The 22,312-nt window shown below is 49.7% G+C and overlaps 2 protein-coding genes across 5 annotated transcripts in view; one reads left to right on the forward strand and one right to left on the reverse strand.

Moving 5' to 3' along the window:
* The window catches only part of OSBPL5 (oxysterol binding protein like 5), a 174,996-nt gene that overhangs the window by 5,012 nt on the left and 147,672 nt on the right, over positions 1 to 22,312 (forward strand). The window lies entirely within an intron of this gene.
* The window catches only part of LOC310900699 (uncharacterized protein), a 54,498-nt gene continuing 32,192 nt past the window's right edge, over positions 7 to 22,312 (reverse strand). The window contains exons 1-2 of one of the 3 annotated variants that reach the window (XM_083839068.1): positions 15,246 to 22,163; positions 7 to 15,170 (exon numbers count right to left, since the gene is read on the reverse strand). In XM_083839068.1, coding sequence (XP_083695194.1) covers positions 6,176 to 7,153 — 978 coding nt within the window. In that variant the 5' untranslated portion in view covers positions 7,154 to 15,170; positions 15,246 to 22,163 and the 3' untranslated portion in view covers positions 7 to 6,175. Of the gene's footprint in view, positions 22,164 to 22,312 lie in introns of those variants that run through there. The other 2 variants (XM_083839069.1, XM_083839067.1) reach the window with 2 other exon arrangements.

Consider the following 22,312-nt stretch of genomic DNA (forward strand, 5'->3'; position numbering starts at 1 on the left):
AAGTGTATAACGATAGATACGTATAAACACGTACATGTGCGTGAAGTGCTTTATAATGTAATTGCTGACACAATTAAATGTGCGGCTCCCGTGGACTGCATCTCATTTGCTGCTTAATTAGGTGAAAATTTACTTGGTTAAATTGCTTGCTGTCTCAAAATGCTCAATTAACTGTTGCAATGATCTAAGTTGAAACACTGCATTTGTCTCCTGTGAATATTTCCTGTGCTGCAAGACCTTGATTTAAGCTTTTTGCTATGAGAGAAGAAAATACAGCTGCAAGATGTTGATCTTAAAATATTTTCTTCAGCGTTAGTCTTATGCTAGTAGAAACTCAAAATACCAGAGCTGCTTGGTAATATTTGCTCAAGTCTTCTAAAAATTGCTGATTAATCTTGCCCTTTCTTTTTTGAGGATAACTTCTGTGAAGTTTGGTGCTATGGATTGTTTTGCCAGTTGTGCTTTGCAACAGAGCAAAAATAGGGCAGAGCTAAGGAAGAGGATGTTTTAAATGTACCCCAAAAAGTGTTTGTGCTCAAAGTGGCAGGATGCTGCATTGCACCTACGTCAGTTGCAAACTGCTCTCCAGATGAACGTTTCTGGAAGAGCCTCTGAAACTATTGCTACCTACAGAACTGATAGCTGACCCACAGGTTGAAGGAATGCAGCTTTTTGGGCTGCAGCAGGTCTATGGCGTTTAAAGATGAAGCTGATTGTGAGAATGCAACATACCTGCTGCTTCAGACATAATACTAAACGTTTGAATTTTCACTGTAACAACCTGCAGTGCCTCTAAAAGCCGGTGTGGGGATGGGAACTGTGGCTTCTTGGCAGCTTTGGGAAGCGACCTTTTACCACTGTACTTGTTCAAAATACCTCTCTCTGATGTTCCAACATTCTTTGTTTAGGAGAGAGGGAAAAAGTGGGGTGGCAGTGTTTCCTGCAAACTACGTGGAGCGTCGTGCAGGGACAATGCAGCATCCTCAGGGCTAAGACAGAGTATTAAATTAAAGATGAGTGAAGCTGTATACAGTTCCCAAACACTTCCTGAGCTTGCACTTTCTGTACTTGTGAGCTGTGCCTGGCACACCTGTGCTGATGGTGCTGATGCTTTCTGTCCTTGGCTGGAGTAGCTCTGCAGTCCCGTGCTGGCTTGGGGTGCAGTGGGTCCCCTAAGGAGCCAGCAAGCAGCGGCACGGTTTCCAAGGTGTTTTGTTGTTGTTGTGCTGCTTTGAGAAGGATGGGAAGAGGTTGGAATAGGAAGGCTAAGTTCTGCAGGTGGAGGAGAGAAGTGCATCTATTTGCAGCTGTAGCTGTAAGGAAGAGTTTCCCTGTTATGTTCGAGTGGGGGGGAGAGGAGGCCTCACTTCTTGATGCAATTCCGAGCTGCGTTTCAGCTGCGGGAGGAAATAACCTTGTTGAACTGGCTTCTGTGACAAGTGGGACTGCAGCGTAGGAAACTGCGTAGCTCTGTTACCAGCTGCAGCAATGAGAATGAAATAGGACCTCGTCTTAATGAGAGATGATGAGGCAAATGTGTTTTAGTATGACTTTAGTGCAGTTGTGCGAGGTAGCATTGACAAACACTGGTGCTGTGTCATCTAAATATTCGTTTTATTGGCCCTGTAAATAGTCTAAATGACTTCTTCACTTTCCCCTATGTTTCTGCACTATTCCTATTCCTGTTTTTGCTGGCTGAGGATTCTGAGGGAGCCATGGGAAGCTGACATTCAAACTCACTGGATTTCAAACATTCCTTCCAGAAATCGCAGGCACTGCCGTTATATGGGAGGAGAGGCAGTATCTGTAGAACAGAAGCATTTTATTTTATAGATGTGTTTGTGATTTTCTGTGGCTTTATTGCAGAATTTCAGTTAAGGCTTCTTTCAGGTTAAGATTTATAGTTTAACACGCATAGTACTGACATTGCTCCCTCCCTGGCCTGTGTGGGATGTTTCTATAAGCTTTATCACCGTTCATCTTAGAAGAATGTTCAGCTTGGATTTAGAAGGACCTAAGGCTCCTTTAGCATTTGTGCAGATCATCCTAAGTGCTGTTGGAAACCGGCACTGATACCTTTCAAGTACCTTTTTCTCTCTGTTGAGGCTCTGAATCACTGGAAACATCACAAGGATGTCAGTAGGTGCGAGTGGTGGTTGTTTGTACTGCCATGTTCAGAGAGGATTGGGCATTCTCCAGGCAACTGGAAAGCTTGTTCTCAGGGGCTCATGTTTTGAGGCTGGTATGCCTCCGTTGTCACATACCACTTGAACCTGTTGTGCCGTTCTCAGTAACATTGAAAACAACAAAAGTTAACGATACAAACATCCTCTAAAGAATGCCCTTTTAATGAAAGGCCGTGCTGAGTACCCTCAGTCTGGTCTGAAAGGGCAAAAAATATTCTGTAGTGACTAGCTTCATTTGTGTCTGTGCTTTTAAGACTTCCAAACAGACTTTAAAAAAATAATGGCGAAGGGGGGACCATAACCCCTTTGCAAAGTTTAACATAAATAATAAAACTGTGAACTCAGAATTTGCAACCAAGCACTAGCTGAGCTCTTTCCCCCTCCCTTTGGTTATTTTATTTTTCTGCACCTGAAGAAGGAAGGAAAAAATTCAATGGAGAGGAGAAAGTCAGAGAATGATGGAGAGGTTGTCTAGAATTAATGTTGGAAATGAATTTGTGAAGTTGCGAGCTGTGGCTGTTGTAGTTATGCCACTAAAAATGAAGGACAAGGGCGGGAAGCTGTGTCTGAAGATGTAAATTCTGCCAGTTTTAGGTTAAATTGGAAGCATCTGAATGCAACCAGTGGAGCTTTACCAAGGACACAACTTGGGTCTCCAAGGTGCCTTTTGGTTCCGTGTTACTGGTTTGCTGCTGGTGTGTTTCTGTGGCTCGGGGCCTTGTGGGAGGGCAGGCAAGACAGATGGGTGATGTGGGGTGCAGCACCACTTTGTGGTCTATCCACAGCTCCTGGGAGTGTGAGGGCCATGGCTGCAGCCAGCCTCAAAGTGGTGCGGCCACATTTTGGGGTTTTGCTGTCAGACATCTGGCATGGTGCTCAGCAACCCGATTGCCTTGGAAATGTGTCGGGATCCTGAGCTCTCATTTTTGTTGGAACACATGAGGATAAGGACATTTCTAGCCCTTTTGGTGTGTGGTGGTGGTGGAAAAAAATCTCAGAAGGAAAGACAATTAAAATATTATAAATCTTGTGGTGTATATTAATGATTATATTTGACAGTTCTGTAGAAGTAAATCTGAGGGAAAACTGATTCTCACACTTAAAAATTTTCTTTGGAAAGCTTTTGTTGTTTTTAGATTAAGATGTGAGTCAAGAAAGTGGGAATACAATGATATCTATTTTGACAGTTTAAAAAGGCTTTTATGCAATGGTTTTGCAATATGCTAGTGTAGAATGTGGACTTGCAAATTACAGTCGTATCTTAAAGCACTTGAAATTCAGAATGGCATGAAAACTGACTGCAGTGATTTTATTTTTATCTTGGTTGGCTTTGTGTTAGTTTGGATGGAATTTGTATTTCAGTATATGTATATAAACATGATCCTATTAACATGTGTGCAAGTAGGAAGCTGGTAGGCAGTGTGCTTGCATATATGTATCAGCATATTATTGAGACATAATATGAAATATTTACTACCATATCCATTCACAGACCTGATGAGCTGTGCATTCATGTTAGGAGTAATAAGGCAAGAAGCTGTTTATTCTTTGTGGTACAAAGAGACAGATCAACAATGGGAATGAAAACTTACTCAGTTTTAATTACAGCCCGACGAATGGTGCGTTCATTTTTCTTTGTTAATAACTGGCCCATATGGCATCCTTTGATCACATGCTCTGCAGCTCCTGCAACAATTAAGCACTTGTTTTCAGGGAATACAGAATATAATGTTTAATCCAAGGTTTTTGACCAGAGGAATGTCTTGAGTAAGAAAATGGACTTTTTCAGGAGGAGGTACTTGGTAGTGCAGAGCTTTCCAGTCTGAAGGCTTGGTGCATATTGCACACAGCTCAGCAGCAGAGCCAGCAACTCACCCCCTCATCGTCCAAATCAAACTGGGTAAAACCATGAAGGGTTTTTTCCCCATCAGAAAATGTAATTATTTCACACTGTGTGTGAAGATGGCTTTTCCATGGGGCACAGGCTAGATCCCAGAATGTCTTGTGTTCAGGGATTGGTTAAAACTAACCAGAGAAGAGGGCTTTATTTAGAATGGAAAGTAAAGCAAAATCAGAATTTCTTTGTGAGAAATATGCATTACAGACATGGCTCCCCCCCAGTAACCTGCACACCTCAGAATAAAGACAGTCTGTTTGCTTTTAATCAGAGTACTTGTCATACCGTTTAGAAACAAAACTGAAATCTATAGCCAGGACACCAGCTGGAGATATTCAGGAACATCTCCATGGAAATACCATCTCGGAAAGCACAGCTTGCTCAAGTTTGCTCATTATTATCTTCAGAGCATTACTGACGGGGAGAAAGCAGGAGCTAGGCGACAACTCAGTCCCCCTGTTTTCTACACCCACTGTCACAGCAGATGGATGGGTGATCTCTCCAGAGCAGCTCATGTCCTCCCTGCTGGTGTAGCTGTTGTCGCCACTTTGATCTGAGTGGGCAGCCCATGGATGGGGCCTTTCTGGGCTGTTTGTGCTAGAAAATGGTACTGATTATGCACAGCTCCTGTCTTTAATGTAAGTTCATTTGTTTACAAAGCATGTGAGTATGTATGCTTCTGTTTCCCTGAACACAAGAGAGAAAAATGAGTTCTCCTCCCTCGCAGTTTTCATGCGATCCTTCCAGGGGCAAGGAGATGCTGGAAGGAAGCGGGGAGAAGGAGAGGAGGGAACACTTATTGATCTCACTTGGGGAAAGCTTCATCAGTAAGATAGCAAACTGTGACCGCTCATAACCTGGTGCAACACTGTCAGCCCCCTGGATGATAGCTTAAAACTCAAGGCAGACAGTGCTTTTCCATACTGTGCATCATTTCTTATGTGTGATAAAGCATTGCCAGCCAAGTGTGTCCAGATGGCCATTGCTCCCTTGATGAAGAAATCATGAAGACATGGCAATGTGTGGGAATCTAGGCTAGAATGTGCTCTCTCATGGAGCGTTGGTGCAGGGTAGAAAGCTGAAAAAATCATTCTCCATGCTTGTAACTGAAGGGAGGGAAAAAGCTTTGGAAAAGATTGTGTAATCATTTAAGTTGCTACCTCATGGAACTTGAATATAAGGCACTTAAAACACTGTAAGAACAAGGAGTGTTTTTTTCCCTGTAGTGAGTTCTGCATATGTTTTATAAATCCAGATGACTGGTACAGGTTTTAGGGAATATGTAATTTGGCATTTGGAAGGTGCTGGTCACTACCTCTGCTCTTAGAGGAGATGGCAGATTTCCTAAATGCAGCTAGCTAAAATGATGTCTGACAGGCTGTTCTGGGCTGTGTGAAAGGGTCGCTCATCTCCTCGGGTTCCTGTAAATTGTTCGAGTTCCAGATCAGGGTAAAATTTTCAAAGTCGACCAAAGTACCTTAAAGCTGCTGACTTCTTAACTTTTAAAAGTGATTTAGGTAGGGGCTTACACTGTTGAAACCTATAACTGCCTTTGCAATGCTTTTCTAGTCTGTCTTCCTTGAAAGAATATAAAGCTATTTACTGAGGAAAAATTAAAAAGGCTAACTTTGGCTATTTCTGACTGCAACCTCATTGAAATGTTATCTGTGAGGAGTAAGATTTGGAAGTGACTTACTGAACTGAGAAGATGGTCAGGAATAGTAATGGGTAAATGTTTTGACCTTCATCATATAAATGATTAAGTTCAAAACAAGTGCTTTTTTCCTCCATGCTTTGTCTCAGGAAAGAAACAATGAAGACTGAGTTATTTTTCCTCTTCCACAATCCATATCAGGAAGGGGAATTTCCTCAAGCAGCTCCATCACAACAGATGAGGGTTTTCCATTAAATGTTCTTGCCCAGGCTGCAACCAGACCTCATTGCTCATGCCCTTATTGACTAGGGTGGCCCTCAAAGATTAATTGAAACCCGAAAAGATTTACCCCACTTCTTTCCCTCCTTTGCAACGGAGAACTCTGGGTAGCAAGGGGGAGATGTGATCTATGACACCACGGCAGTTTTATTTTCAAGTTTATGTCGTTTGTTGTCTCCAATGTCTGGGAGTCACACTTTCCATCAGGATGTCTCTGAAGTGCCCTGACAGCCCCGCAAGGATGGTGCTTTGTGCGTGAGAGCACAGGTACAAACCATGACCCAGGCAAGCTGGTGCACTATACAGACAGCCACCGCAGGAGCTTGCAGCGACACAAGGACTGAGATGCAAGGAAGAGAGCGTGCCTTGTAAGCAAGCTCCTTTCGCTGGAGTAATGAGTGGTGCTGCTGCTCCACTGACAGCAGCAGTCCCACCAGCACGGTGGGACAAGAAAAAATTCAGTCTAAGCACTGTAGAGTCCCTGTCAGAGGATTTGTGGACAAAGAAGGAACAAACTGCTGAAAGAGGGAGCACACTGGTTTCCAGACCCACGCCTGCAGATTCTGGTCTTACATTAGGACACTTAATCTGCTTTGAAATTCTCTTGATGCCAGCATCTGAAGAAGCGGAGGCTGGTGCACTCGCTCCTTGTGCAAAAGGCAGAGCCCCCCGAGGTTTCCCCAAGAAGGGCAGGAGAAAGCAGCCGATGAGGTTGTGAATCAGAATCTTTATTTGAGCGAGGTTTGAGAGAGACGTGGGGTGGGGTGGGGTGGCGCGGGGGCGTGCCGAGCTCTCTTTGTCCATAGCCGCGGTCCCCGCTGGTGTGCTTGTAGGACCATGGCCGGGTAGGGACGGGGTCCTTGTGTGCTTCCTGCTCCTCCGGTGGCTGTGGTTGTAGAAAGCTGCACCAGCCTTCAGGTCAGTGGCCGCGGAGGGAGAGGGCAGAGGAGGGAAAGGCCAGTGGCAGACGTTGGTGTGCTCGGGGCTCTGTGATGGGGTGAGAAAGGAAAATGACCCAAAAGAGCAGCCCCAGGCCGTTGCCAGGGTCAGCGCCTGCATCCCTGAGTGAGGCTCTCCCAGCCTCACTCCAAGGCCGTCCATGTCACGTCTCCCTGACGGCCAGGAGATGCCCCTCATAGCCCAAGCATGTCATCTTGTGGCATGCTGTGAGTGGGGTGTGGGTTGGGGATGGCTTATCTGTCCTTTAGAGCATTGGCAGCTCTTCCTTCCAGCTGAGTTCTCAAGGGCGGAGCGGCCAGGAGCGTGCCATGGTCTGGTCCCATCGCTGTGTGTGTCTGGCTTGAATAAGAGAAGGAACAAACGGAGCAGCATCCCCCTGTGACCATGGGCAGCCCCAGGCTATCTGCCCGAGGGTCTCAAGCATCTCACCACGTCCGTTCGTGTTCCCGTCGTCCTGATGGAGCAGTCACTTCTGTCCTGGCCCGATCGTGTCACCTGGCTGCTTGCTGTGGACCGTGGTGGGTGTGGGTTGGGGCGATCTTACCTGTCCTGGAGAGCGTTGGCAGCTCTTCCTTCCAGCTGAGCGGTCGAGGGCAGTGAGGCCAGGAGTGTGCCGTGGTGTGGTCCCATCGCTGTGTGATTGTGGCTGAAAGAGAAGAAGCACCAAACGGAGCAGCATCCCCCTGTGACCACGGGCAGCCCCTGCCTCTGTGCGCGAGGGTCTCGAGCGTCTCACCGAGGCTGTCCGTGTCCCCTCGTCCTGATGGAGCTGTCGGCTGTCCGTGTCCCGTCGTCCTGATGGAGCGGTCACTGCCGTCGTGGCGCGAGCGTGTCACCTGGCTGCTTGCTGTGGACTGTGGTGGGTGTGGGTTGGGGCGATCTTACCTGTCCTGTAGAGTGTTGACAGCTTTTCCAGCTGAGTTCTGAAGGGGAGAGAGGCCAGGAGTGTGCCGTGGTGTGGTCCCATCGTTGTGTGATTGTGGCTGAAAGAGAAGAAGCACCAAACGGAGCAGCATCGCCCTGTGACAAGAGGCAGCCCCTGCCTCTGTGCCCAAGAGTCTCAAGCATCTCACCATGTCCATCTGTCTCCCGTTATCCTGATGGAGAGGTCCCTCCTGTCCTGGCCCGAGCGTGTCACTGTCCTGCTTGCTGTTAGACTGCGGTGGGGTGTGGGTTGGTACTATCTTACCTGTCGTGGAGAGCATGGACAGTTGTCCGGCCCAGTGCCGGAAAGGAGCGGCCAGGAGTGTGCGGTGGTTTAGTTCGGTCAGTGTCCTGTAGGGCGCTGAGAGGCGTTTGAGGTGAGGGCCTGAGGAGAGAGGAGAGAGGAGCTGAATTCCTCTGGTTGAGTTTGTGTCCAGAGCGCAGGCTGGAGCAGCAGGAGCAGGCAGCCGAGCAGCCTCCCCGTCAGCACGGGCAGCCATGGCAGGGCTGCGTGGCCGTTGGGGCCAGCGTTCCGGGGCAAGGCCGTCCCCGCCCCTTTGTGGCACGGGGCACCCGCTGCCTGCTGTGACATGGGCAGTGCATCACTGGGTGGCGGCAGCAGGTGATGCGGAGCCCAGGCCCGGGCCGGGCGGTGGAAAAGGTGCCCAGGTGTGTGCGCAGGGCTGCGGGGCCGTGCCAGGCGGCTGTGGGAGCGTGCTGGGGTCCGGCTGGGGCTGTGCTGCCTGCCCTGCAGAGCTCTGAGAGCTGCCTGCTGAGGGGGCCAGGAGCGTGCCCCAGTTTGGTCCCATCGCTGCCTGTGCGTGCGGCTGGAAGAGGAGAAGCAAGCAGAGAGGAGCCCCCCAGCTGTCTCCCGTTGCCGCGCAGGGGGACACGTCTGTTCCTGCCCACCATGGAAGCACGAAGGAAGAACTGAATGAATAATAAACCTTGAAAAGCCCAAAGCCACGGGTTGTGATTCTGGGGAGGGGAATCAAGTAGTTGTAGCAGCAATTGCAAGAGCAGCTGCTCAGCAAAGGTGAAATGAGTTCATTGAAATGAACTTTATTTCAGCTGAAGAGTAAAGTTGAGGAAAAGCTAAGAAATCCCAAAACTCTACTAGAAATGAAAGCAGCTGAAGTGGTGTCAATTTTATACGTCACTTGCAGGGACACTTCCCTTAACAGAAAGGATACTCCTAAAGGAAACTGTGAAGGACATTGTGAAGATCAGTCTGACCTTTAGTCTCGGTGTCACCGAAATCGGTCCAATTTTGGGTCAGAATTCTGGGTGACGTCATGCAGGGGGGCTCTGCTGAAGCCAGCGGAGTTCCCCACGCAGTGGTTCCCCAGCCCCAGCGGCAGACGTCGGTGACCTTTGTTGGTCGCTTACAAGGACAAAGTGGCATTTGGCTTCGTTTGACCATAAGTAAATGCACGGAGCTTGCAGAGCAGCTTCCATGTTGCTGCATGAGCTCATCAGGCCGCTGGGAACTTCAGGCCGTGTTCTTGCAGAGAGCCAGGTTAGAATAAAGCAGGCAGTTGTACTGGGGATGATGGAGCACTGCCTGGATGGCCTGCTGCCTCCCCATAAGGAAGAGAAGGCATTTGTACACAGAGTGCCGTGTATTTTCTCCTCCTTTCCCTACCCACAAATAGCAAACGTGTAAGAGGAAGTGAGACGTTTCTTCCCCAAGAAAAAGAGGGGGAAAGCGTGCTGAAGGGCACGGCACGTTGCAGAGAACAGTGACCGAAGCGGAGGCGAGAGAGGCTGCAGCGCGCAGTGGGAGGCACACCCGAGGCTGTCCCACCTGGCCTCAGGTGCCCCTGACCAAAACTGCTGTCAGGGACGTCGCAGCTCTGTGCGGGAATGGTCCCGGCTGTGCCAGCGCGGGGTTTGCTCTGCCCTTGCCCCTCAGGGTGCAGCAGGCTGCGGTTTGCCACGTTCTTTGGCTTTCTCTCTGCAAAAAGGCACGTGTGGCTAGAAGCACGCCTGCTGTTGAAATCCAGTTAAATTTAACTGGAGTTAAATCCCGCTGGAGGCCGGTCACTAGGGGAGTCCCCCAGGGCCCAGTACTAGGGCCAGTTCTCTTTAATGTCTTTATCGGTGATCTGGATGAGGGGATCGAGTGCACCCTCAGTAAGTTTGCAGACGACACCAAGTTAGGTGCGTGTGTCGATCTGCTCAAGAAGGCTCTGCAGGAGGATCTGGATAGGCTGGAGCGATGGGCTGAGGCCAACCGTACGAAGTTCAAGAAGGCCAAGTGCCGGGTCCTGCAGCTGGGGCACAACAACCCCAAGCAGCGTTACGGGCTGGGAGATGAGTGGTTAGAAAGCTGCCTGGCAGAGAAGGACCTGGGAGTATTGGTTGATAGTCGGCTGAATATGAGCCAGCAGTGTGCTCAGGTGGCCAAGAAGGCCAACAGCATCCTGGCTTGCATAGGAAAGAGTGTGGCCAGCAGGTCTAGGGAGGTGATTGTCCCCCTGTACTCGGCTCAGGTGAGGCCGCACCTGGAGTAGTGTGTTCAGTTTCGGGCCCCTCGCTACAAGAAGGACGTGGAGGTGCTCGAGCGAGTCCAGAGAGGGGCAACGAAGCTGGTGAGGGGTCTGGAGAACAAGTCTTACGAGGAGCGGCTGAGGGAGCTGGGATTGTTCAGCCTGGAGAAGAGGAGGCTCAGGGGCGATCTTATTACTCTCTACAGGTACCTTAAAGGAGGCTGTAGCGAGGTGGGGGTTGGTCTGTTCTCCCACGTGCCTGGTGACAGGACGAGGGGGAATGGGCTAAAGTTGCGCCAGGGGAGGTTTAGGTTGGATATTAGGCAAAACCTCTTTACTGGAAGGGTTGTTAGGCATTGGAAGGGGCTGCCCAGGGAAGTGGTTGAGTCGCCATCCCTGGAGGTCTTTAAAAGGCGTTTAGATGTAGAGGTTAGTGATATGGTTTAGTGGAGGACTTGTTAGTGTTAGGCCCGAGGTTGGACTAGGTGATCTTGGAGGTGTCTTCCAACGTGGATGATTCTGTGATTCTGTAATGCTCTAAGTAGGGGCCTGGACTTCAGTGGGAGCTGGGACGTGTCTGAGCAGGGTCAGGGCCACAGTCAGGGTGTGACCCTGCCGAAAAGCTCTGCCTCTCCTTGGCTTCTGTTGCAGGGGTCTTTTTGGTCAGCAGCGAGGGTGGGCCCGGAGCTGTTGATGGTCAGCAGAAACGGGGCAAAAAGTTTTCTTCCAGTGACTGCTGCAACCTTCTTGAATGATGAAGGGGGGGAGCAGGATCTGGAGGCTGTGCTGCTGCTTGCACTTGACTTCCCCCCCGGTGCCTCTGCGCAGCACTGCTGCATCCTGCTGCGGGCACCCCTTAGCAGAGAAGCAGCACGTCAGAGGCTCTGCTGGCTGGCAGGCGGGCCTGGGAGTGGAGGATAAGCATCTATCCCAGCGTAAAACAGCCAGCATTTTCCCAAGTGTGTCGTAATTTGCTTGTGGAATTAAGTAGGAAAGCTCACAGAATCCCAGAACGGCCGAGGTTGGCAGGGAGCTCTGAAGATCATCCAGTCGCAGCCCCTGCCCAGCAGGATCACCTGGAGCACGCTGCACAGGATGGCATCCAGGTGGGTTTGGCTGTGTCCAGAGAAGGAGACGCCACAGCCTGTCTGGGCAAAGGATGATGTGAAGTGTCCGAGCGCAGAGCTGCCGAAGCCCTGAGGACCCACCACCAAGAAGATGTTTCCCCCCTCCTATTGGCAGAGCCTACCGTAAGATGAACTGCAGTAAGGTCAGGAGTTCTGGAAACCCGGAATCCCCTGGCAAGACTGGAGGAACTTCCCTGGGCACTGACCGTGCAAGGGGGGCTGCCCACGGTGCCCGCGCAGCCTGCAGAAGGGTCAGGGGAAGCAGGCACCGACCTTAGGGCCTGGGCGAGCTGCTGCAGGTGGGGAGCTCGCTTATGCACAGCCTTGGCTCGGCGCTCCTGGTAGCCAAGGAGGTTTTTCAGCCCCTTGGTCATGGTTAAGCATTTAGTTTTGTTAGGGAATGTCCCACGGAAGAGGGGCGTGTTGTATTCCAAAGCGAAATGCCTTTATCGGAGCTGTGCAAATGAAGTGAGGGCTTCACCTCCGCCTTCTTTCCAGCGGTTGAGAATTCCTTGGAGATGCTTTCCTTTATTAACAAGAGGAGTGTCTGCTCTGCCAGAAGCTGAGAAGAAATAGGCTGCCGATTTCCGGAGGACGGGGTTACAAAAGGCTTTGTGGCTGCCGAGGCACAGTTTCAGGCTTTCCTGCCTGAGCTTCGCAGGTGCCGTGCTTGTCAGGTTGGCTCCTGGACTAAGGTTGTCAAACATCAGCTCTCCCAGTGTGATTTTTTTGCCCCGCGGTTTCCTGGTGGGTCCAGAGAGGGAGCACAGCACCATTACGCTTTTTTATTGGTGCCAGGAGAGGACCAGGTATGCAAACGCAGGTGTGCTGTAAGTTTTTTTGCCGATAAAAGGCCGCTAGGCTCACTGAACTGGACTGGCAAGTACTCTAAAGGCGAATTATTCTACTGAGATGATTTCCAGCGACCTCAGGATTTGCGCCATAGTTAAAGGCAGCAAGGTCCTGAAGTAAATTCACAGAAGTGGAGTTCAGATATTACCTCGGGCAACAGAGCCCAAGGTCTTCTCTTCTGTCTGACAAAAAGCAATCCACTCGTTAGATGGTTCTGGACGTGCCCGGAAAAACCTTCCACCAACAGGAAGCAAACCCTTGAAGACAGGCAATGACATGCCCAAATTCCTTGCTAATTTGGGCACAATGAATATCTTCCTGGCCAGTCTATTGGCTTCCTCTGCCCCTCTCTCTGAAGCCCAGAAGGACTGCAGTGCAGGTTTAATGGACAGTGTTTGTAAGAGGCAACCCAGGTGTTTGAAGCGCGCAGAAAACCCAGTCACGTCCCGTTCTCAGTCCTCAAATTGGTATAAAATGCTGATTGTGAAAGACGTGACATGAAGGTGTAGTTCTGGAGATGTATCCAGAGGTCGGCTCCAGAGCCTTTAAAAGTATTTTTATTCTAATGAGATGCCCGAGGAAGGAGGAGACTGTCTCTGCGGGAGCACAGAGTGCTGAGGAGCTAATGAAAAGGAATCAATACGGAGAATGTCAAGTGACTGCCTTATGCTGTCTGTTAATTTGCTTTGCACTCCTTTATCTTGCCGCCTCCTAAAAGAAGCGGTGATAGAAAAGACGTCTCCTGAAAGCCCAAGGATTTGTTCTTGACAAGCACCTGTTGCTCCCAGTCCCCCGTGGCAGCATTTCATTGTTTGATTGGCAGCACCGGGGCCTCGTTCATCTTTCTTGAGTAATTCCACGGTTTAGTTCTGTGAGGTGCCATTTGTGGTCGTCAGCGTGTTTGGGGCTGGAACGCCGTTTTCTCCCTCTCTGAACAGCTCTTTTGGGGGAAAGAGGGCTGCGGGGAAACTGGGAGCGCTCTGCATGCTGGGGAGCCATTTCTCCCCATGCTGAGGTTGACACAAAAGTTCCCAATGTCCTCAGCCTTTCCCTTTTGGCCTTCCGAGAGGCCCCTGACTCGAGTGCCTGCAGCCGCGGGTTCCCTCCCAGCGCAGGGCTGTGTTTCAGTGCATGGGGCATTTCTGGATGCGCCTCCTACAAGAGTCGGGAGCGTGAGTGTGCAAAAGTAGCGCCGTCCCCTGGGCTTTTGTTTTAAACCTGTCCCAGATTGTTCCTGGCAGTCAGGTGTGTAAGCAGGAGGTAGCCAAGCTGACTAGGAAGAAGTTGGCCTAAAGTGATCTGTGATGGCCAGCCGTGGCAAGGCTGGTGCGTGCAAGAAACGTGCATCAAAGCTACGAGAGGCGCTTAATTTCCCAGATCGAAAGCATGGTTCTCTTTGATTTCCAGCAGCGGGGCAGCCCCCCCAGCGGCGGCACGTTGGGTGCAGAGCGCATGTCAGGAAGGGGAGTTTCCTCAAGCAGTTCCATCAGAGCAGATGAGGTTGTGTGTTAAATGTTGTTCCTTCCTTGTACACATGCGGTCCCTTGGTGAAAGAGGGAGCACACTGGTTTCCAGACCCACGCCTGCAGGTTCTGGTCTTACATTAGGACACTTAATCTGCTTTGAAATTCTCTTGATGCCAGCATCTGAAGAAGCGGAGGCTGGTGCACTCGCTCCTTGTGCAAAAGGCAGAGCCCCCCGAGGTTTCCCCAAGAAGGGCAGGAGAAAGCAGCCGATGAGGTTGTGAATCAGAATCTTTATTTGAGCGAGGTTTGAGAGAGACGTGGGGTGGGGTGGGGTGGCGCGGGGGCGTGCCGAGCTCTCTTTGTCCATAGCCGCGGTCCCCGCTGGTGTGCTTGTAGGACCATGGCCGGGTAGGGACGGGGTCCTTGTGTGCTTCCTGCTCCTCCGGTGGCTGTGGTTGTAGAAAGCTGCACCAGCCTTCAGGTCAGTGGCCGCGGAGGGAGAGGGCAGAGGAGGGAAAGGCCAGTGGCAGACGTTGGTGTGCTCGGGGCTCTGTGATGGGGTGAGAAAGGAAAATGACCCAAAAGAGCAGCCCCAGGCCGTTGCCAGGGTCAGCGCCTGCATCCCTGAGTGAGGCTCTCCCAGCCTCACTCCAAGGCCGTCCATGTCACGTCTCCCTGACGGCCAGGAGATGCCCCTCATAGCCCAAGCATGTCATCTTGTGGCATGCTGTGAGTGGGGTGTGGGTTGGGGATGGCTTATCTGTCCTTTAGAGCATTGGCAGCTCTTCCTTCCAGCTGAGTTCTCAAGGGCGGAGCGGCCAGGAGCGTGCCATGGTCTGGTCCCATCGCTGTGTGTGTCTGGCTTGAATAAGAGAAGGAACAAACGGAGCAGCATCCCCCTGTGACCATGGGCAGCCCCAGGCTATCTGCCCGAGGGTCTCAAGCATCTCACCACGTCCGTTCGTGTTCCCGTCGTCCTGATGGAGCAGTCACTTCTGTCCTGGCCCGATCGTGTCACCTGGCTGCTTGCTGTGGACCGTGGTGGGTGTGGGTTGGGGCGATCTTACCTGTCCTGGAGAGCGTTGGCAGCTCTTCCTTCCAGCTGAGCGGTCGAGGGCAGTGAGGCCAGGAGTGTGCCGTGGTGTGGTCCCATCGCTGTGTGATTGTGGCTGAAAGAGAAGAAGCACCAAACGGAGCAGCATCCCCCTGTGACCACGGGCAGCCCCTGCCTCTGTGCGCGAGGGTCTCGAGCGTCTCACCGAGGCTGTCCGTGTCCCCTCGTCCTGATGGAGCTGTCGGCTGTCCGTGTCCCGTCGTCCTGATGGAGCGGTCACTGCCGTCGTGGCGCGAGCGTGTCACCTGGCTGCTTGCTGTGGACTGTGGTGGGTGTGGGTTGGGGCGATCTTACCTGTCCTGTAGAGTGTTGACAGCTTTTCCAGCTGAGTTCTGAAGGGGAGAGAGGCCAGGAGTGTGCCGTGGTGTGGTCCCATCGTTGTGTGATTGTGGCTGAAAGAGAAGAAGCACCAAACGGAGCAGCATCGCCCTGTGACAAGAGGCAGCCCCTGCCTCTGTGCCCAAGAGTCTCAAGCATCTCACCATGTCCATCTGTCTCCCGTTATCCTGATGGAGAGGTCCCTCCTGTCCTGGCCCGAGCGTGTCACTGTCCTGCTTGCTGTTAGACTGCGGTGGGGTGTGGGTTGGTACTATCTTACCTGTCGTGGAGAGCATGGACAGTTGTCCGGCCCAGTGCCGGAAAGGAGCGGCCAGGAGTGTGCGGTGGTTTAGTTCGGTCAGTGTCCTGTAGGGCGCTGAGAGGCGTTTGAGGTGAGGGCCTGAGGAGAGAGGAGAGAGGAGCTGAATTCCTCTGGTTGAGTTTGTGTCCAGAGCGCAGGCTGGAGCAGCAGGAGCAGGCAGCCGAGCAGCCTCCCCGTCAGCACGGGCAGCCATGGCAGGGCTGCGTGGCCGTTGGGGCCAGCGTTCCGGGGCAAGGCCGTCCCCGCCCCTTTGTGGCACGGGGCACCCGCTGCCTGCTGTGACATGGGCAGTGCATCACTGGGTGGCGGCAGCAGGTGATGCGGAGCCCAGGCCCGGGCCGGGCGGTGGAAAAGGTGCCCAGGTGTGTGCGCAGGGCTGCGGGGCCGTGCCAGGCGGCTGTGGGAGCGTGCTGGGGTCCGGCTGGGGCTGTGCTGCCTGCCCTGCAGAGCTCTGAGAGCTGCCTGCTGAGGGGGCCAGGAGCGTGCCCCAGTTTGGTCCCATCGCTGCCTGTGCGTGCGGCTGGAAGAGGAGAAGCAAGCAGAGAGGAGCCCCCCAGCTGTCCCCCGTTGCCGCGCAGGGGGACACGTCTGTTCCTGCCCACCATGGAAGCACGAAGGAAGAACTGAATGAATAATAAACCTTGAAAAGCCCAAAGCCACGGGTTGTGATTCTGGGGAGGGGAATCAAGTAGTTGTAGCAGCAATTGCAGGAGCAGCTGCTCAGCATAGGGAATTAAAATGAGTTTTATTTCAGCTGAAGAGTAAAGTTGAGGAAAGACTAGGGAGAGTTCTTTAAATGAAATGTTTTGCATAGTTTGGGAAAATATCACTGAAGAGTAGGTCTACTTATATGATTTGAGGCGAGGTGAAATTGTTTTAAAATTGTGCAGTTCAATTGATTGCATAGGAGGATGTTATTTTTTCCTGGTTGTGAATCTGCAGTTCATTGCTGCTTTCTCTCTCTGTCTTTTTTTTTTCTAATTCCCCTTTCCCTCCTCCTCGAGCAGAAACCAGGAGTGCATCTCCATGAGTGCCTCCAGCTGTGCATGGCTGTGTTTCAGTGCATGGGGCATTTCTGCAGGCGCCTTCTACAAGAGTCGGGAGCGTGAGTGTGCAAAAGTAGCGCCGTCCCCTGGGCTTTTGTTTTAAACCTGTCCCAGTTTGTTCCTGGCAGTCAGGTGTGTAAGCAGGAGGTAGCCAAGCTGACTAGGAAGAAGTTGGCCTAATGTGAGCTGTGATGGCCAGGTCTGGCAAGGCTGGTGCATGCAAGAAATGTGCATCAAAGCTACGAGAGGCGCTTAATTTCCCAGGTCGAAAGCATGGTTCTCTTTGATTTCCAGCAGCGGGGCAGCCCCCACAGCAGCTCCACCTTGGGTCGAGCCCTCAGGTGTTATCCAAAGGCCCAGCTTTGGGGACTGAGGTGTTTGTATCAGCCTACCCTCTTCCCGGACAGTGACAACACTTTTGGCTTTAACAAAAGGGGTAGCTTCTGAGTATGGGGAGGGTTTGTCATGTGTTTTTTTCCTGTAAAAAAAATCAACAGGAATTTTCTGGTTTAGAAAGTAGGAAGTTGACTGTCTTGGTTGGAGAATGACAAATAATAGCATACAAAGGAAAAACAAGATGAGAATATATCACAATGAGTAACTGAGAAACATATATTCAAATCTAGTTTTACTACTTATATACATATTTTAATGTGAATTTCTTAGTTGTTGTTCCAGTTCTTCTGTGTTCCAGAAGTTGGTGTGCTGTTCTTCACAGAACTGGGTGATGTTAAGGTGTAAGCTTCCTCTAACAGGTTGTTGGCTGATCTCGGCTCCAGTTCACTGAGAGTGGAGCACATACTCAAGTATTTTGCTGAACTGCAGTATTTATGATTTAGACGTGCAACATCTATTCTGATATTTCCAGTAATAAGGGTCTAAGAATATCTGGTCAGCCTGAATAACTCCTAGCAATTACCAGCTGCTGCATTTATTTGTGGAATTGCTTCATACCATTCATTAAGCATCTTTTAATGTCGTGCATGAGATTTGCTGCATTTTAGCTTTTGTCCTCAGAATTTGGGCTGTATTTTGTCCTCTGGCTCCCCTGGAAACATTGTCAGCTGATGGGAACCCAAGCAGGAACTGGCTGAGAAGACAAATTCCCTTTGTCATAACACAGTACAGTGTAATTTCTTGGTAAAAGATAACACCATTTGTCCTACCAGCTCACTGGCAGTAGCAATTTACTTCTCCACCTTGAAGTATCTGATTTTGTCATCTTACACCTATTTTATACCAGTGTAGTTTATAAGAGCCTTAGCAGACTTTTGATTTAGGCACAAGGACAGCAGTGTGATTAAACTCACCTTGATTTTAATCAGAACGAAGCCTGTAGTTAAAGCTAATTTTGTACTTAGATATGCAACTGAAGATTATTTCTTCATTGATTTATGCAAGGGGAAAATTGAGCCCACAAATACATATGGAATAAGGCAGGTATCTATTTTCTGAGATTCCATTTCTTGTCTCCTCCTCTTTTTCCCATTTTTCTGTACTGAAATAATATCTTTTTTGGATTTCCAAAGACTTGATGATGGTGTTTTCTTTAGCTAAACTGGTGTCCCCAGATTTATGCCAACAAATTTAATCCATGTGCTTTCCATCTTTTCTTAACAATCTCGCTAGACCTACAGTAGCTGTTAAAGCAGTTCTGCTGCTAAAACTTATATTTAGCTTTGCCTTTTTTTCGACATCTCTTTTGGAAAGATTGATGTCTGCAGATACTTTTAAGCTTTAAATCTTTGAGTTTCTTCAGGCCTCATAATTAGAGATGACGGGGCAGTTACCTCTGTCACGGAGCCTCTGCAGGATGCCCCAGGTGCTTGCAGCCACCTCCTCTGCTCTGTAGATGGGGGTAACAGGGGGAGCCCAAAGCCTTTGGGCTTTCATGGCTCACTGGTGTTGGAGCATTTTACCTGCTTTATTTATTTACCACAGCTCCAGTGTTTTCCAAGGTGACCAGGAGATCTGCTTAGCCATGCTGATGGGTGTCAATGTAAATGGTACTTTCAGCCCACTACTGCTGGGATAGCTGTCCCACCGTCCCCTTGCTGCTAGCAGAAGAGGCCCTCTTGCTGGCAGTTGCAGTAGAGCAGCTGGGACTTGAACAAAGCCCAGGAAACAATTTTTCAGTTCCTTTCCAGGGCTGGTGCTTTGCTGAGGAGTTAGCTGGCTTTGTGGCTACTCCAGGCTGGTAATAAAGCCTTATTGCAGGAGGTGGGGAGTCCTTCCCCGAGCCAGGCCAGTCTGCAGTCCCTCACAATCAATAACTGTGTAGAAAATAAAGATAACCTTGCCCAGCAGTCACTGGATTACGGTAATCAGGACACTTCATTCACCCCTTATCTTGAAGCATATAAAAAACACACTGCATTTCCTGTTGAGCAGCGATAGCGGATGGCAAATATTAACCTAAAAGGTGTAACTCCATAACAGGCCCTCTGGCACACCACACAGTCAGTCACACTGAGCGCCCTTGTAATTCTACCCCAAGTCCCAGTGCTTTGCACCATGCCCTTGAGCTATATGATAGTATCTCTGCAAAGAGCTCCTAAAATATGAGCAGAATACGCATCGACAGCCAAACACCATGTGCCAGTGGCACACACTTCACCGGGTCCAGAGTGAGCAGAGGCAGCTCGGTCTGTTCCCTGCCCAAGGTGAGCGCATCCCCGCAAGCAGGGCAGGGAGGCACTTTGCACCTAGAAAGAAAATGTGTGGAGACCTTTAGTACAGCTGGGAGCAATTTTTAAAGAGGGCAAATGTTAATCTTACTCTTTTGTATTGGAAATGTTCTGCTCTCAAGAGCTGCTTTCATTCTGCATCTGTACAGAAAGAACCCAACAGGTTGGGGCCCCAGTCTGGGCCAGGTTGCCTCAGTATCCCTGGTGAAGAACAATCAGAAGATCATCTCTCTTTCAAGTGAAAAGGCTGTAAAATATTCTTGCTGAGCAATTCTTACTGTCACAAAGACTTACAGTTTATGTGGTATTTGTCTTTTAACCCTGAAAGACTGGCTGACAGCAAACTGTGTTCAAATGTGCAGTAAGCTCTGATACACTGAAAGAACACAATACTCAGGAAATTCTCTCTGTGGCTTCCCATAGATAATCTTGCCTAAGTAATAAAAAATCAGGCTTGTACCCAGAATATGTATTTAGGGATTCATAAGAGGGAGGTAATCATCTAGTTTGAAAGGGAAGTGGGGAGGTTTTGAGGGTCAATGTTTTCTTCAGTGCCCAAACCAAGAGCCCCAGCAAGAGGACAAATCCCAGACTCAGCCCCATCTATTTAGCAAGAGCTCACCTACTCAGGACCCCAGGCAGTAATTGATGCTGATGGAACAATTTATGTGTGCAGTGGTGAACACAAACACCTACAACCCTACTCTTTGGGACTAGAAACAGCAGACAGGAAAAAAGAATGTAGAGGTTTGTACTTTGCTCCAGGGCACACAGTGAGCAGAAGCACACAAGGAATTCTCTTCTCTTTTTGCAGGTTTATGGCAGCGTACTTAATATCTTGTAAGTTTAACACCTAGACAGAGGTCAGCTTTTGCCTGCTACCGAGAAGAAATAAGGGGACAGCATAATAACAGAATAACAGCATAGCTATTCTTTGGTCCTCTGTTCGTTTTAAACTATGCATGATTCATGGGTTGCATTAGCATCCCTCCATCAGAAGGGCACGGATCATTTATACACCAGTGTAGAGGAGGTTGTGAGTTGTGAGTGACAACTTTCTGCTTCGATTACAAATCACGTTGTTTATGTTGCATACTGCCAACCTTGTTGGTGGCTTTCAGCTGTGCAGCACTCCCATTTATAACAAGTAAATTCTCCAGGCTCTGATGTGTCATGCCTGCTACACCTCCTTTACAGGGAATCTCTACTGCTTCAGGAAAATGAGTGCTGGTGAAAGCAGCCAGTGCTGGGCCAGCATACAGAAGGAGTTATGCAGAGTAGCTTAATTCGTCAACATGCTAGAGCAAGTCATGCTAATGTACTGCTAGTGCTGCCCTGCCGCCTTCAGGAGTGCAGTATCTGTGGCAGCATCGCCTTACTGCTCGTTGCCCTGGCTAGAGGGGATGGATGCCTTTCTCCTGGCTCACCTTTTGTTCAGGTCAGAGGAAAGCACGCTGTGTGCCAAACCTGAAGACTGTCACAGATTTTAAGTCTTTTTTTTCATCCACTGTGTGTTCTTTCTGCAAAGCAGTCGGTGGCCGCACAAGGTGTGGAGAACTGTAGCCCAAGGTGCCTGTTTTGATATTATGTTGTAGATCAGTAAATTAAACAGGACAGGCAGACTGAAAATGCCAGAAAATTCCGAGTGAATTATTGATGGAGCACAGAGATAAAAGGTAAATTTCCTTGAGATGCACTATGCATGTAGGAAAATCAGATGTTCTTTCTGTTCTGAGTGGCTATAAATTTGTACGTTGTCACCCAGCCTGTGGCTGTACATGCATGAACGCTCACGGTGCTTGTTGGCAAACACAGTCTCTTTCTCAGATGAGCTCCAGCCTGTTCAAGGGAGCTAATATCCTGCCTAGCACAGCCTGCTATTCTTCCCTGAGAGTGTACCAGGAGGAGTTTTCCTCTGCGGCTGGGAATCCTCCCCCTTTGCCCCTTTGCTCTGCAACTGGAGTTGCACGGGAATGGGAGCAGCAGCCCAGCCCTTTACAGTGCTTCTGTCGCAGTGAAATGCAAGCGTTACACCTTGGGGTTCACACCACAGCTGCTTTAAAACTTGCCGTCAAGCAAAGATAGATGAGATCACTCTCACTAAGAATAAAATATTTTAATATAAACTTCCACCTTCATCTTCATTGCTCTTACTGTGAGGATCTAGCTCTTTAAGTGTAACACCCCCCCACCCCCCCACCCCATAAGCAATTTCAATAAATGAATGCGTGTTGGGAGAAGTGAAATCTTACAGATTTGTGGCCATCTGGGACTCATCTCCAATCCAGTCTCTGGAAAGATCTCACTTTTCAGGGTGCTGTATAAGGCAGCAGCAGCGTACTTGGCTAACGTTTCTTCTGTGTTCACCATTTCTTGGGAATGGGCTCCCAAATATCTCACTTGACTCCTGTGCATAGATAAAAGCAGCTGCAGAAAACCTAAGATTGGCTTGGTAATTTTAGTCCCAGAAGGTGTCACTGAAGAGCCAGGAAGGGTGCAGCTGAAGGGTTTGTGCCTGCAAATGGGGTCCTAACTGCAGCCTCGTGAAGAGAAGCCTAAAGAAGATTAAAAGCAATTAGGAGCCAGGGATTCCTCTGGCTGACTGGAGATCTGAAGTTTTTTGCATCAGAGAATGAATACCCAGAAACTGCCAGTGCTGTGTTATTCCTCAGCGAAGCAATACTATGAGCTCTAACAAAACTAAATGATTCTTGAGTGGTGGTAGGAAGAGGTTCATGGGTTTGGAAGTCATTTTTGGAACGTATCTTAAAGGAGTATGTTTGCCTTCTTGTTCAGCATGTTACAGAGCACCACCATCATGATTTTTGCAACGTCTTTTTTTGCAAAGTCTAGGTCCTCAGGATGGAAGGAAGAGCTGGGTCTGTGCAAAGATGATTCCTCTTCCTAAAGAAGACTTCCTTGTGCAAGGAGATGAGTTGGTGATCCCCAGTCAACAGACTTGAAGTGCTCACACAGACCTCGGTGTCT

The sequence above is a fragment of the Anser anser genome (genome assembly GCF_964211835.1).
Source record: "Anser anser genome assembly, chromosome: 5".
Classification (NCBI taxonomy): Eukaryota; Metazoa; Chordata; class Aves; order Anseriformes; family Anatidae; genus Anser; species Anser anser.